Genomic DNA, 15528 nt, shown 5'->3' with positions numbered 1-15528 from the left:
TTTTCCATTATAATTAACACTATGATTAACAGAGATATAGCTTTTTACATAGCTTAGATTATTTATATTGGCTGAAATTCTACAAGTGGGGTTAATGATTCAAAGGATATAATAACTTTTATGCCTTTTAATGTAAAGTTCCAATTTGTTTCCCAAAGGAATGTAGAGACCATTTACAATGCCTCATTAGCAGTTTCATTATATCCTCACAATTTGTTAGGAGGGAGGGAATAATATAGATAACTGCTAGAAGAAAATTTGGCCATTATTTTAATGCACAGCAACTGTGCATTGTATGAGTTTAAATCTTTATTAGAGCACTGCTTTAAATGTATTAGGAAGATACTGTCAGAGCAGGTTTTATGGATAGCTAGAAAGGATTAAGAAATCATCTGGTTTTGCCTAGATTAAATGATGGTCTTGCCCCCTGAAAAATAATATCATTTGGAGATAATATCACCAGAAACTCTTAACCTATGTTTTCAAAAATTAAAGACTACTATTCATTTAAGATTTCATCTGACGTTGGTTTACCTCTAACCAAAATGGAATTTTGGACTGGCTTTACTCTCCTTCCTTATTGAAACAACCAAAAATTGGGCAAAATACATGAAACAATAGTTCCTAAGACGCTGGACATCAGCAATAAGGACAGTGATCTCTGAGAGATGGGAAACAAATGAGGAGCCCCAGCTTGCTGCCCGGTTAGGGTTTGCAAGCTGCAGGGCACAGAGGGGGAACCGGCAAGTTGAGGAGGTGGAGCTGACAGTCTGGAGAGACTGGAGTTCCAGGTCTGAGTACCAGAGAAGAGAGAGAGCTTCACAGACAAACTCCAGAGATCTGCAGATGGTTTCCCTCAAGTGTTCAGCAGAGTACATGATTCCTAGGTTTGGTAGAGTACTCAAAAGGGTCTTCTGTTAGTTATAAGAGTTAGCCATAGTTTAAACACTGTTCTGGTCCCATCTGAGTTATCTCTACAAGCAAGACTCAGAGTTCCCGTTGTGGTTCAGCAGGTTAAGAACCCAACTAGTATCCATGAGGATGCAGCCTTGATCCCTAGCCTCGCTCAGTGGGTTAAGGACCTGGCATTGCCACCAACTGTGGCACAGGTTGCAGATGTGGCTCTGCTCCCTCATTGCTGTGGCTGTGGTGTAGGCCTTAGCTGCAACTCTGATTCCACCCCTAGCCTGGGACCTTCCATATGCTGCAGGTGTGGCCCTAAAAAAAAAAAAAAGAGCAAGACTTGCAAGGATCAAACTATTCTCAACTAATTTCGTTGTGTCCCAGAACAAAGCTCAAGAATATTTGCAGGAATAAAAAAAATATCCAGCACCCAACAAGGTAAAACTTACCATGTATGGTGTATCATCAAATTACCAGGATGATTTTACTTAAGTAGATCATAAGAGAATAAACATTATTTTCTCTGGGTACATTGGATTATACACCCTACAGTTAACTAAGAAACATCAAAATAATTTTTCTTAAGACTTAAATATGTTTCAGTAATCATCTCAAGGAGATTATTTTTTTAGCTTGAAAGATGGACTAGATGATTAGAGGTAGTATGCACACTTAATTTCCACAGAATTCAAATATAGTTAGTATTTGCTTTATCTGGTCAAACAATTACAGTTCCTTAGGTAATGTCAGCTTTCTTAGAATTGAATAATGCCTGGATAGAGTCTTAATTGCAAATGTTGACACAACAGTACATAATTAAAATGTTATATATTTGAGAGAATATATTAATAAAGATGCTGCTAACTCCATTTCTTTTCATATACACATATTTTTCATTAATACTAAGGAAAAACCTCAAAAATATCCCCAGGAATAAAATGAATTTATTCAAAATTAGATTCAGTAGTAATATTCAGCATAAGTTTTGGAAACCCTTTTTCTTTCTTTTTTTTTTTTTTTTGTCTTTTTAGGGACACATCCATGGCATATGGAGGTTCCACGGCTAGGGGTCGAATTGAAACTGTAGCTGCTGGCCTACACCACAGCCACAGCAATGCCAGATCCAAGCTGCGTCTGTGACCTACACCACAGCTCACAGCAATGCTGGATCCTTAACCCACTGAGCGCAGCCAGAGAGCGAACCTGCGTCCTCATGGATGATAGTCAGATTTGTTTGGTTTCCGATGAGCCATAACAGGAACTCCTGGAAACTATTTCTTAAAGATGAATCATCAAAGACCTGAAACTACATCAAATGGTTATAAATTAACTTTAATAGTGATGCCAAATCTACTGTTATGCCCATGTTTGAGCAACTGGTTACAGGATTTATAAGTGGACAAGATGGGTCTACATATTTATGTGGCCACAAGAGTAACAAATATATTTTTGCTATAATTCTAGATCAAATATAATTCTAGAAGTTATTCTCTTAAATATGAAGGCTTGGATGCACAAAAAGTCTTACAATAGTAGGGTTTCTTTTTTTAATTCTAAGGGTTTCTTTAAAATTTGAGTCTTCTAAGATAATTAAAGCATTTTCTAGCAGGATGACTTAAATTAGGATGATTTTAAACTACCTTTAGAATGTGTTGGCTGGTATCAAGTGGCAGTAATTAAAGATTCTCTATAGTTAAAATACTAGAGTTTCCTTATGGCTTTTTGGGATTGATTAAATAATGGAGAACACTACATTCTCTATTACATTACATTTTATACTCTTTAAAGCAACTCAGGGCATTAACTGATGGGGAAAATAGCAAAGCACTCAGGAAAAAAATTTTTCTCTGGTTCTAAAAGCAGAAGAACTATGCCTGTATGTGCCAACATTTTCCAAGGCAAGTGTAGAATTAAAATTGTTATCTCTGAAATACCTTATTTCAAAATATCATATTAATTGGAGAATCCATACCACTTCCTCAAATTAGGTTGATAATATCTTATATAAAAAAGACAGTTGTGGAATTGTGGTTCTTGTTCTTAAACTTGAATGTACAGCCTTCTAGTAATCATATTAATAATCTGAAATGCTTCCCAATATTTGTACTATAGCTGTGTTCTGGTCCTCTAATTTTAAAATAATAAAGCAATCTAGAAATCTAAAAAAAAACCACCATTTTCTAAGTTTGTAAAATTATATTTTAGGTATAAAACAACTTTCCTTCAAAATTTAGAGGGTAAGAGATATCATAAGCAGGAAAAAGAAAATGCTCTTACATTCTTTTCATTTGAGAACTGTGAAAAAGGGAATGATTATTCTCTATGTGATTAAATAAATAAGCAAATGTATTTGATGGCATGACTAAATGTATTTACTCCAGAGCTATAAGTTTTTAAATCTTTTTAATATGAAATAAATAAGCTGGTGGATCAAACAGTAAGAATAAAAAGATGTAACCTTCCTGACTAATCTAATCACAGTAACCAAGGCACATGAATTGACTATCCCTTGCAATTTGTGTTAACGCTTCTTTGGCTGCTGGTCACAAAACTACTGATAATTGTGAGTGGCAATTCAATACCAATTCACATAATAGACGCTTAATAAACACACTGGAGTGGCGATTCAACACTATATGTTAACTGACAATAAATGATTCTTGAAGACCACACAGGTCTTGAAAACTTACTTCTCGGTCCTTTCATACCTTTACTGGGGCTCCTCGGGATTATCTTCAAAGCCTAAGAGAAACTCACAGATATTTTCACGCCATCTACTGTTAAGACTTTAACTATTTGGGGATACACTACATTTGAATAACCTAAAACTGTAAGAAATAACTATGATTAACATGAAGTTTTTCTCATTAAAAAAGTTATTTGAGCAGCTTACCCCACCAGGAGCCATGCTAAGTGTTTTACGTAGATTATCTCATTTATTCTTCCCAGTAATAAGTACCAGTTTTTTCTTCATTTTTCCAAAAAGGAAACTAAGGCAGAGAGAGGTTAGAGTGCTCTGTCCAAGTGACACAGACAATAGGGCAGTGGAACAGGATTTGAACTCGGCATGTCTATCGTTTGGAACTTCGGTGCTTAAGTACTATACATCCTCATAAAACTGTTAGCGGTATTCAATAGTACATGAAAGCATCTACTCTGGGAGGTTTTCTCAATAATATCAAACATGGAGTTCCCATCGTGGCGCAGTGGTTAATGAATCTGACTAGAAACCATGAGGTTGCGGGTTCCATCCCTGGCCTTGCTCAGTGGGTTAACGATCCGGCGTTGCCGTAAGCTGTGGTGTAGGTTGCAGATGCGGCTCGGATCCTGCATTGCTGTAGCTCTTGTGCAGGCTGGCAGCAACAGCTCCGATTCAACCCCTAACCTGGGAACCTCCATATGCTGCGGAAAAAGAAAAAAAAAAAAAAAAAGAAATCAAACATGCCAAAGAATCTGTCTCTCTCTCTCTATCTATATATATATATACACACACACATATACACTTTTTTTTTTGTCTTTTTGCCTTTTCTGGGGCCGCTTCCGCGGCATATGGAGGTTCCCAGGCTAGGGGTCTAATCAGAGCTGTAGCCGCCGGCCTACACCAGAGCCACAGCAACGCGGGATCCGAGCCGCATCTGCAACCTACACCACAGCTCACGGCAACGCCGGATCGTTAACCCACTGAGCAAGGGCAGGGATCAAACCTGCAACCTCATGGTTCCTAGTCGAATTCATTAACCACTGAGCCACGACGGGAACTCCAATAATCTGTCAATATTTTAAAAATGTATATTCTTACTACCTTCTTCCCCTCCCTCCTAAAAGAGTTCGCATCATATATATTATCAAGTTTTTATATGCCCCAAATAACTCTTTGTAATATCCCCTATATGTACCTGATTCTGTAATGTAAATTTCTAGATTGTTCAGTCCTGGCCCACGAGAATGCTCTTCTGCAATACAGGGCATGTAGGAACAAGAAAATGTCCTTTCTTTCCAAGCAGACGACTGCTCTTTGTAAAACATAAAAGGGCTTGGGGAAATCACGTCATAATGGCTAGGAGGAGTGAGAACTGACAAAGCATTGGGGAACTAGGACTGGTTTTTGTTTTGTTTTTCTTGCTCTGACTTGTGCTTACTGAACAAAACATACCTACCCCTTCAGCACTGGCATACTGAGTCAGCTGGGACAAAATTTTTCCATTGATGGACCAAAGCATACATTTCAATTCGTTCAATGTACCTCTCAAATACTGAGATCAAAAAATCTTCTGAAAGATTAACCTACTGAAAATCAGTAAGAGACCAGTCTCAAAAAAGGAAAAGAAAAAAGAAAAAAAACAAAAAACCCTCCATTGCACAGGCAATAAAAGAAGGAGTCAATATTGGTTAATATTACTGTTGTAACAAATAAGCCTCAGAATCTTAGTGATTTCACCCATTAAATGTTTTCTTTTCTTGCTCATATAAAGTCCAATGGGAAAGGGACCGGAGGAGTAGCCGCTTTGACTTATCACTCAGGGGCCCAGGCAGCAGGACCTCTGCCATCTCCCACACTTGGTTACCCTGGGTATCAAAACACAGTGGAGGAGGGAGGAGAGGATGGCACATCAGAGATTTTATGGGCTGCGTTTATAGAGACGGCCCATCATTTCTGCTCCATTCCATGGAGCAGAATCGGTCACATGCTCATACTTAATTGCAAGTGGCGTCCAGCTGTGTGTCCCTGAAGAAAAGGAAATAGCAGGTGAACAGAAAGCCAGTATCTCTGCCAAAGTCAGGGCCACCAACAGCAGTGGACCTAACAAAGAGTGATGGACCTAGCAGCAGCTTCATGAGCCTTCTGTGTGTCTCATGAAAGAGACTTTATATGAGACACATGGCAATCAATGCTCCCACACCCACCACTGTGCAGCACTGCAAGAACCTCCTTTACACCTTCATTCAACAGCACTTTCTGAGCACCCAGACTCTGTGCCAGAGCCCCTGCTCTGTGGGGAAACTATGACCATATCCAGAGCACGTCCTCAGCCACCACGAAGCTGACAGTCTGCTGGGTGGAAGGGGGCAGGATTTACCTGAAGTAGGAACAGACCTAGCTCCTTGAGAAGAGCAGACACATCCAGCATCCGGCACAGGGCTTGACACATAAGGGGCAGCTGAGCAAAGGGAAGCTGAAATGAAACTAAGCAGGCGTAGGCCTGAGTGCTGGGATACAAGGAAGAAAGCCCTTGTGGATAAAACATATTCTGGCTAAGGATGGAGAAAACCTCCAACCTCCACATAGGAGTAAAAATGGGAAGAGGAAATGAAGTTTCTATAAGCTTCACTTCTCAAGTTAAAAAAAAAAAAAGTAAGTTGCTCTTACAAAAAAAAAAAGTCAGAAACTAACAACCATGGTCGGAGGAGAGGGCTCGTGAATTTTACATGCTGGCATTAGAGCCTTGGCACACCTTAAAACAGCGTTTTATGAGACCACCAGCCTAAACTGCCTGTGTTTAATGTCAAGACTTGACAATACTATGTGCTACACATTCAGTGTTTCCCCATAGCAAGCCACACATGGGAACTGCTTTTAGAGCGGAGCCAGTAAAAATTTCTCTTCCCCAAAGATAACTTTAAAACCAGTGTGCACTGGGGAGTTCCCAATGTGGCACAGTGAAAATGAATCAGATTAGTAACCTTGAGGTTTCGGGTTTGATCCCTGGCCTTGCTCAGTGGGTTAAGGAGTCTGTGTTGCCGTGAGCTATGGTGTAGGTTGCAGACGAGGCTCAGATCTGCTGTTGCTATGGCTGTGGCAGAGGCCGGCACCTGTAGCTCCAATTTGACCCATGGCCTGGGAACGTCCATATGCCGTAGGTGCAGCCCTAAAAAGCAAAAATAAATAAATAAATTTAATTAAATAAAAATAAATAAAAACAGTATGCACTGACTCGTCATTATGGCCAGGCTTTAATGCATAGTTGCAATTTAACTTTTTAGAGTAGAATCTTTTATATTTCCCCTTATCCTGATTTTTACTATTATTTTAAATTTTACTTTTATTGCATAGTATTTAACATTTATTGGAGACTATGTTCCTAGTAATGTGCTAAATACTTCACATAGATTATTTATTTCAAGTTCATATCAGCCTATTCTGTAGCAGAAAAGTCTAAGAGGCTTAGAGTGATTAAGCAGCTCACCCAGAGACACACAGCTCATAGGTAGGGGAGCTGGAATACAAGGTAGCGTAATTTAAGCCTAAGCACTTCATGGCTTCCAGATTACTGCATATCTTGGTAAACTGTGTCAAATAATTTATAGAATGAGGTCTGAGCATAAGTATGTAAAAGATTAAAATACACTGATGATTTTACAAACGTGTAATGGATGGCAGGATGATATGCTAGGAAAAAAGCTATATTAAAGATTCAACTTTTAAATTTAGTTTTCAACTTTTCTTCACATAAGTTTCTGTGATAGAACTTCCTGTATCATTCAAAAGCTTTAATAATTAGAAAATCTCAACTACAGTACATTTTGCAGGGGACTGTGAAATCAAATAATAAGCATTTATAATACATCTTCCTACATGCATGTTTTTTTGGACCAGAATTCAAAAAGTGTAAGAGAGGATATATAAGAACTTTCAGCAATTGCAAAGCACAGGAGTGATAAAGGATAAAACTGCTCTATTACAATTTATAAGACTATTCTGATTAAAGATTAATTTTAACAGTAACGCCAGCAACTTCTGTAAGCTAATTTACCCACTGAATAATAAACTGAGAGCATTTGTCTATCTTATGTACTCATGTGGCAAGCTAATGGTATTTCCAGGATTAAGCCAGGCAAGAACTTTCCTATATGGATGATAACAGATTGGGATCATGGCTAGAATTTCCACTGTCAGATAAGGGCTGCACAGTAATCTTTTCATAATTTCTCCATGCTCTTCTAGAATATGAGAGGAAGGAAATGGTTCTCAGTCAGCTGAAGAGGCATATTAAATAAGGGAGTAAAGCTTCAGAAATATCAGTTCAGGCCTTCCTACTGGCTGGTGACATTAAAAAACTATCTTTCATCAAAATCTTAACCCAGATCTCACTGATGGAGCATCATGAAGAGAAGCGCCTGACACAGAAGGTCAGCACTCATTTCTGCCAGGAACAGAACTGTCTCCTCCAGTGTGAGTCACAGAGAGCTCCCTGGAACTCATCACAGAGCCCTCTGTTAGCCAAGGAGATGCTCTGTATTTATAGATTCCCCCTTTTCACTTCTTTAGATGAGTAACTAGGTTTCTACTGGCACCGGGGATACAGAATGAAACACAAAGGTATAAACTGTCACCTGCCACGGGAAGCAGAGACAACTGTCTGGAAGTGCATATAAGACATATCATGAAAATACGTGCTGGGTCAGCAGCTTGGGATTACAAATCCATCAGCCCTAGGTTCCCTGAGATGCGGGTCCGCTCTCCATGGCTGTGCACTGGCTCTCCTTGAAGCCAAAAGGTCCGCTTCTCTTTAGGCCACCAGGGGGAGTCCTGGTCACCCTTGAACATCCAGCTCATCTGTGATCTCCTTGGGGGATCTTTTAATGATACCTTTGCCCACCCACTCTCTGCCTCACAAAGTTAATCATTCCCTCCATGGAGCTCTTCTCTGTTACCTGGCACATTTTTCTGATTCCATCTAACACACTGTGTAGTAATTATGTGTTGACACATCTGGCTTCCAGAACAGTGGTGAGACCTTGAGGGCTAAGTTAATACATTGTTTTTCTTATTACATTCCAAGCACCCAGCATGCTGCCTCTCAGTGGCTATTTAATACATCTTTGATAAATTTATAGGAAAAAAAGAATTTTTCTATTTTAACAGTGTTTTTTCCCCTCTTAAAAGTTCTTCTATCGTTATGTCTTTAATCTTTTTGTAAAAAAGCTTCTCTCATGCGCTAATTTCTTAAGTCACTAATACAAACCATCCTTTTTCACTTAATTCATATTAAATTAAAAGGAGAAAAAGGTATATGCATGTATAATTACAGTAGGTATACCAGTTTTTTTTTAGTAAGTGTCTGCACACAGTGTCACACCAATAAATAAAGCAGTTAAATCAGGCAAGCATCCTGCTTCATAGAACGGAGTAGGAATTAGAGGTGAGAAGCCCTAAGAACTGTGTGGCATATACTTTGTTATTACACAATTCTTTCCTGCAGTTTATATTCTGTGCTTTGCTTTTTTTTTTTTTTTTTTTTTTTTTTTTTTTTTTTTTTTTTTGTCTTTTTGCCTTTTCTAGGGCCACTCCCACGGCATATGGAGGTTCCCAGGCTAGGGGTCTAATCGGAGTGGTAGCCCCAGCCTACACCAGAGCCACAGCAACGCGGGATCCGAGCCGCGTCTTCGACCTACACTACAGCTCACAGCAACGCCGGATCATTAGCCCACTGAGCAAGGCCAGGGATCGAACCCGCAACCTCATGGTTCCCAGTCAGATTCTGTGCCACGATGAGAACTCCTGTGCTTTGCTTTTCTTAAATGGCACAATGCTGAGATGTGTGACCCACCTCAAGACTCTTCCAGAGTTCTAAATATTACAAACAATAATTTATTTTAAAACCAAATTTCCTTTTTTATATATTTATAAAAGAAATTTTCATCAATTACACCATTGCATTGGATCTGAGGGGAGGAGGCACCTTTAAAGTGTGTATATATTTGAATTTTATAATTATAATGTGAGTATAAATTATCTCTTCTCAATTAGGATAGGTTTTTTTTTTTCATTGCCACAATGGAATCTGGTGAATGTGCTTGTATTTCATACCTTTTGTTTGATGTACAACTGTGAGTTTTCATCTTAGATATCACGACCAAGAATTAATTATGTTGACTGTGCTGCATTTGCATCCTCAGGGTTCGGAAAAATGATAATGGCAATCTACAAAGCTAGTGAACTTGTACTTAATGTAGTCCTGAGCCTCTATTTTAATCATAATGCCAATCACCAAATGGTTTAGCCAAGCTGCAGCATAGCTTCTCAGGATATAGTCTGGATTACATGAACTAATGAATAAAAAGCCATGCTTTCATTGTCTTAAGCTACAAGGCAAGAGCCTCCTAGAAATTTTTTTCAAAGCTTTATGTTGAAGGGAAAGAGTCCGGTGAAGCAGAGAGAACTCAGGTCAGAATATGTGAACAAAGATTTTAAAGGTTCATGGGACAGCAACAGTCTGACTGTAAATTACTTAAAAATCACTAGAAGAGATACAAGTAATTGAGGAAAGAAAATAATTATGACAACCTTTTCTGTATGTTAACCTAAAAAAACCCCAGCAAAAGCTTTAAAAGATAAATTCTTTTATATTTAAAACCACCTTTAGATGTGTACACCTAACAACTGTACCTAAGAGTTTACTGCAGAGTTCCTCTTTCTTTGTTTAATCACAAGGGTGTGGGACAAACCTAGCTTTGTTTGGCTCAACAAACACGATCATGCTGAGTAACTCAAGAACCAGCCCCCCTTACGTCACTTCTTCCTTAACGACGACTTCAAAATCATATTAAATGGTAGGTCTGCCCTGCCTTTGTAGAATCAGATACCTAAGGCCACTGAACTTTCATGTAATCATAACTTAGTCAAGTAGAAAAATCATTCTAGTACCAGCTGTTAACTTACCTTGAAGAACTTCCATGGGGAGAACAGTCCAGGCATTTTCCAGGTAGGAAATATAAATATAGCGAGCTGTATTGCAGGCCAGGCCAATGTATAGAACCCTAAAAAAGCAAAATACGTTAAGGCTCTGGTAGAGATACAAAATATGCAAATATCACCTACTCCCCCACTCCCCCCCGCCTCCAGCCCCCACTGAAAACATCCATCAACCAGTACACAGTGTCCCAAACTCAGGAATGAGGAAGCTAAAGGACAATTAAATTTAACCATGAACTCTTAGGAATAAGAAGACTGCTTCTAATACATCTACTCTCAGCCTTTCCAAATGCTTGTTAATATAAAAGCGAACATCACCCTTCCTGAAACTTAATTGGTAGCAGAGATGATGCTTTTTTAAGATAGTCTGGGCACACTGCCATCTCTAATGACATTGCTGGCTTCCTTCCAGGTGGCTGTAGGGTAAATATGCGTGGGATTATAGCCACTTCACTATGATGGGGGAAGGACAGGATAAAAATGAGAACATGTGAATATGTGGCCACAATTGCAATACCCAAGACACCAAGTAGTTTCCCAAGGAGACTCTCAAGGTCACTGAAAACTATAATCCAGTGACGAATAATAAACTATTTGGAAATCAAATGCTTTTTCGTCTCCGTTCAATGGATACAACTTTATTTGTTAAAAAAAATCCATAATATGATATCACATGCTTACAAAACTGATAAATATATGTATCAGCCTCTAGCTTTTGCCCTCACAACACCCACCACCAAAATCATGAGTGAAAACATAATCAAAGTGGTGAATCCGAGTATAAGGTTACGATCTCGCTCATTCTGAACTGGAAGGGCTGGCTTGGAAGCAAATAGCAGCTACTTCTCTTCATAAAACACAACCTATGGGATTTCTTTTTCTTGGTTGTTTTCCATTTTCTGTTAATTTCCCCAACCTTAATACTTTCCTTGTTCACTAAATCCAAGTGGATGAAAACTAGAATGCAAAGGAAATAAACCAGTTTGACATTCGGTGATATTCTTCTAAACCTTCTCAACTGTATTTTCATATTAAAATCATCCCAAAAAACCGTGTCCTCTTTTTCCAGCACTGGATTAAGGAAAGAAAATACTTGGAGGCATATTAACTGCATACATGATACAGAAGATGGGAAAAAATTTAAAAAAGCAGGGTTGAAGGAATGGGGATGGGATAGGAAATTAATATTTGAAGGGATTTAGGAGATCTTCAACAATGAAAGAATCTGTGTTATAGTCTGTGGACATCATGTTCTTTTCACTGGTGTGTTTTGAGGGAAAAATTTTGTTTCAGTTCTGTATGATTAAAAAAATCTGCTGAACAAACTTGCTATGAATCCATCAATCCGGGTCCCTCTGCTAGGAAGCAACAACAACAAAAAGCCCACAGGAAATTAATATGCAAAACACACAACTGCTGTGGTGCAGTGGGTTAAGGATCCAGCATTGCCGCAGCTGTGGCGTGGGTTGCGGCTGCAGCTTGGATGTCATCCCTGGCCCAGGAACTTCCATATGCCATGGGCATGGCAAGAAAAAGAGAAACCATTATGCAAACTTACAAGTTACACAAACAGATTTTCTTCTAAGTTCTAAAGCAGCTCTGTTGAGTCAACTTAGCCTGACTTAGGGTTAGCAAACATTTTCTATAAAGGGCCATACAGTAAATAGTTTAGGCACGTGGGTCTCTTGCAACTACTCAGCTCCACCACTGTGGCATGAAAGCAACCACAGACAGTATGTAAATGGAGGAGCATAGATGGCTGTGTTCTAATAAAATTTGAATTATGAACACTGACATTTAAATTTCAAATAATTTTCATGTGTCACAAAATAGTGTTCTTCTTGTGATTTTTTTCAACCACTTCAAAGTGAAGAAATCATTCTTAGTTTCTGGGCCCTACAAAAACAGGCAGCAGGCCAGATTTGGCCCCTGGCTCATAGCTTGCCAACCTCTGACCTAGCTCATTAGTCTTTACTAACTATGGCTGTATATCAGATTTACTCCAGTAACTTAAAAATGACAGATGCCAAGACCCATGCCACCTTCAGTTAAGGCTAAGACTGGAACCCAGACACTGCTTTTGAAAGTTCCCAGGTTATTCAGATACTGAGCCAAAGGTGGAGAACCACTAATCTAGTTCATTCCAAGCAGCTCCTGGTAATTCTTGCCCATAATCCCGTCACAGAAATTTGGTAATGCATCTTTCTTGTGTTCATGTTGCCCATATGGAACCATTCTTTTGAGCCCACGTCTCAATCAGGGTTATAATGACAACCGTTATTCAGTCCAGGGCATAATTCCCAGGTCCTGGCCTAAAGTAACCCGGAGCCAACGAGTCCAGTTTAGGAGGTAGGCTGTGTGGTGCCTTCAACCCTCTACCCACTGGAATTCAGCCCCTGGAGTCTGTAACTTCTGGGACCTTTATTTAGGTCTCAGATTGCTGCCAAGAAGCCCAGTGGCTATGAGCTTATATATCTTTTATTTATCTTCCACATTTCTCACCTCATAACTGATAGTCCTTTAGGACCAAACAGGTGCCTTAAAGAAGAAAGCAAAAATTAACAAGTATCCAGGGCAAGTTACTTTATCTCTTTGACCCTCAATTTCTTCATCTATCAGGCAGGTTAATAACATCGACTCTGCAGACTTGTTGTGACAATGACAACACAGTGAACTGTCCATGATGAGCACTCAATAAAAGGTATTATTACTATTATTATTTTAGAGAAAAGTATCCAAGTACCCTTCTGTTTTCTTTTTCTTTTTGCTTTTAGGGCCACACACACAGCATATGGAAGGTCCTAGGCTAGGGGTCAAATCGGAGCTACAGTTGCCAGCCTACACCACAGCTACAGCAATGAAGGATCCGAGCCTTATCTGTAACCTACACCACAGTCATGTCAGTGCTGGATTGTTAACCCACTGAGCGGGGCCAGGAATCAAACTGGCATCCTCATGGATATTGGTTGGTTTTATTTCTGCTGCGCCACAGTGGGAACTCTCTCTCTCTCTCTTTTTTTTTTTTTTTTGTTTTTTTTGTTTTTTTGTTTGTCTGTTTGTTTGTTTTCTGATAAAACTTGCATCCCAGAATTCCAGAAGAGAGAAGTACTCGCATTTCCTCACCACCCATTCTGGGAAAGCCAGTGGCTTCGAAAAAATCAGCATGGGTAAAATTATGAGTAGAAAAGAAGACAGCACTTTAATCTATGGAAAAGGAAAGAAGTAGACATGTACTTACTGAATAAGTCACTAAAAAGTATTGCAGCAACCTAAGAATCTCTTCAATATCTGAAGAGGACACTTAAACTGCCATATCGTTCGCTGTTACGGGCCGAATCCCATCCCCACCACTCCGCTAAAATTCCTATGCTGAAGTTCTAAGTCTCAAGCCCCAGTACCTCAGAGTCTGGCTAAATATGGAGACAGGGCCTCTAAAGAGGAAATTAAGGCACAATGATGCTCTATGGGTGGTGTCCTGATGAGAAGAGATTAGGAGAGACGAGACGGGCACAGAAGGATGACCTGGTGAAGACACCGGGAGACAAGCCAAGGGGAGAGTCCTCAGAAGAAATACATCCTGCCAACACCCTGAACTGGACTTTCCGCTTCCAGAACTGGGAGGAAATAAAGTTCTGTTTTTGTAAGCTGCCCAGTCTGTGGTGCTTTGCTGTGGCAGCCCTAACAAATAAATACATGCTCGTAATTTGCTAAGAAAAAGGAGTTTATCCTATGCTTTACCAGATCACCATATGGACAACTAAATTCTTTATGCTGAATATAGAGCAGATGTTTGGGATCCTAGAATCTTCTTGAGCATTAAGACACCAGAAAAATAGTTTGAAAAATGCCTCTCGGCGAGATACAAAGAACTATTGAATACCTATAGGGTGAAACAGCTCAGAAACAACATCATTGCTTCTCTATTTCACAATAAGAGTTCAGTAAACATAAAAGTAGACAGGAAATAAAGTCAGTTTTAGAACAGGTGGTATCGAAAACTTATCTATAAAGAACAAAATTGGTAAAGAGCAAATGATTCAACGGAAAACACTACACTGTGGAAAACCCAACTCTTGTCATTCCTTAATTCTGTATTTGAGCAAAATACAATGATAGGAGAATGCTTATGAGATTCCAATTTCTTACAAAACCACAACCCACAGTATTGGCAGGATAAGTTGACTGGTGATTATCTTATAATAAAACTGGTACTTTTTTTTCAGAAAGATAATATTCAAGATATAGATAGAATTGTGAGTCATCCTGCAGTCCTAATAGAGTGAGGGTTAATTATGATGCCCTACTTTTCTCATTTAAACCACCTATAATAGGGCTGAATGCCCCCTGAGAACTTTTCTAAACCACAAAGACCATGAATTGCACTCAATAAACACTGAGGTATCACTATGTGCCACACACCAGGCTGGACCAAAAGGGAATAAAAATGAAGAGAATTCCCCTTGCCATCAAGGAACTGAGTCTGGTGGGGAGACAGACACAGAAGCAAACGTGTAAACACAATACCCTGAGAGATCTGCACAAAGTGCTAAGGCAGCAGAGGTAGAGGTTCCTCACTACCCCTAGGGGTTCCAGGACACCTGAGTTAGAAGTAAATGGTCAAAGGCAGAGGAAACACTAGAAATAGAGGTTAACCATAAAACCTCAAGCGTTTGCAGACAGAGAGGACATGTGAAAGATAGAAGAACGGGCAAAGTCTGAGGATTTATGAAGAGATGAGAGAACTCATTCAGCCCAGATCCAACATGGAAATTATTCTCTATTGCAGAGACAATTCAAGCTACGAGCAGCAGAGAAGGACCAGGAAGATTACCCTACATGCTCTCAGATGTTTGAGACAAAAGAGCACCACCATGTAAAGAAAACCCATTCTTAGCCAAGTGAGTAACTGGCAGCAAGTATTTTGCAAAGTC

General features: G+C 39.4%; 1 protein-coding gene across 7 annotated transcripts in view; it reads right to left on the bottom strand.

The window, feature by feature from the left end:
* The window catches only part of MFSD6 (major facilitator superfamily domain containing 6), an 84174-nt gene that overhangs the window by 16560 nt on the left and 52086 nt on the right, over positions 1 to 15528 (bottom strand). For all 7 annotated transcript variants that reach the window (XM_021074493.2, XM_021074490.2, XM_084997892.1 and 4 more), the window contains one exon: positions 10565 to 10662. In XM_021074493.2, the coding sequence (XP_020930152.1) occupies positions 10565 to 10662 (98 nt within the window). The remainder of the gene's footprint in view (positions 1 to 10564; positions 10663 to 15528) is intronic.

The sequence above is a fragment of the Sus scrofa genome, chromosome 15 (genome assembly GCF_054392235.1).
Source record: "Sus scrofa isolate SSC_HxYL_T2T_F1_AM1 chromosome 15, Sscrofa_HxYL_maternal_Yorkshire_Landrace_v2.0, whole genome shotgun sequence".
Classification (NCBI taxonomy): Eukaryota; Metazoa; Chordata; class Mammalia; order Artiodactyla; family Suidae; genus Sus; species Sus scrofa.
Note: the sequence above shows the minus strand (reverse complement) of the source record. Positions and strands in the feature narration are given on the sequence as shown.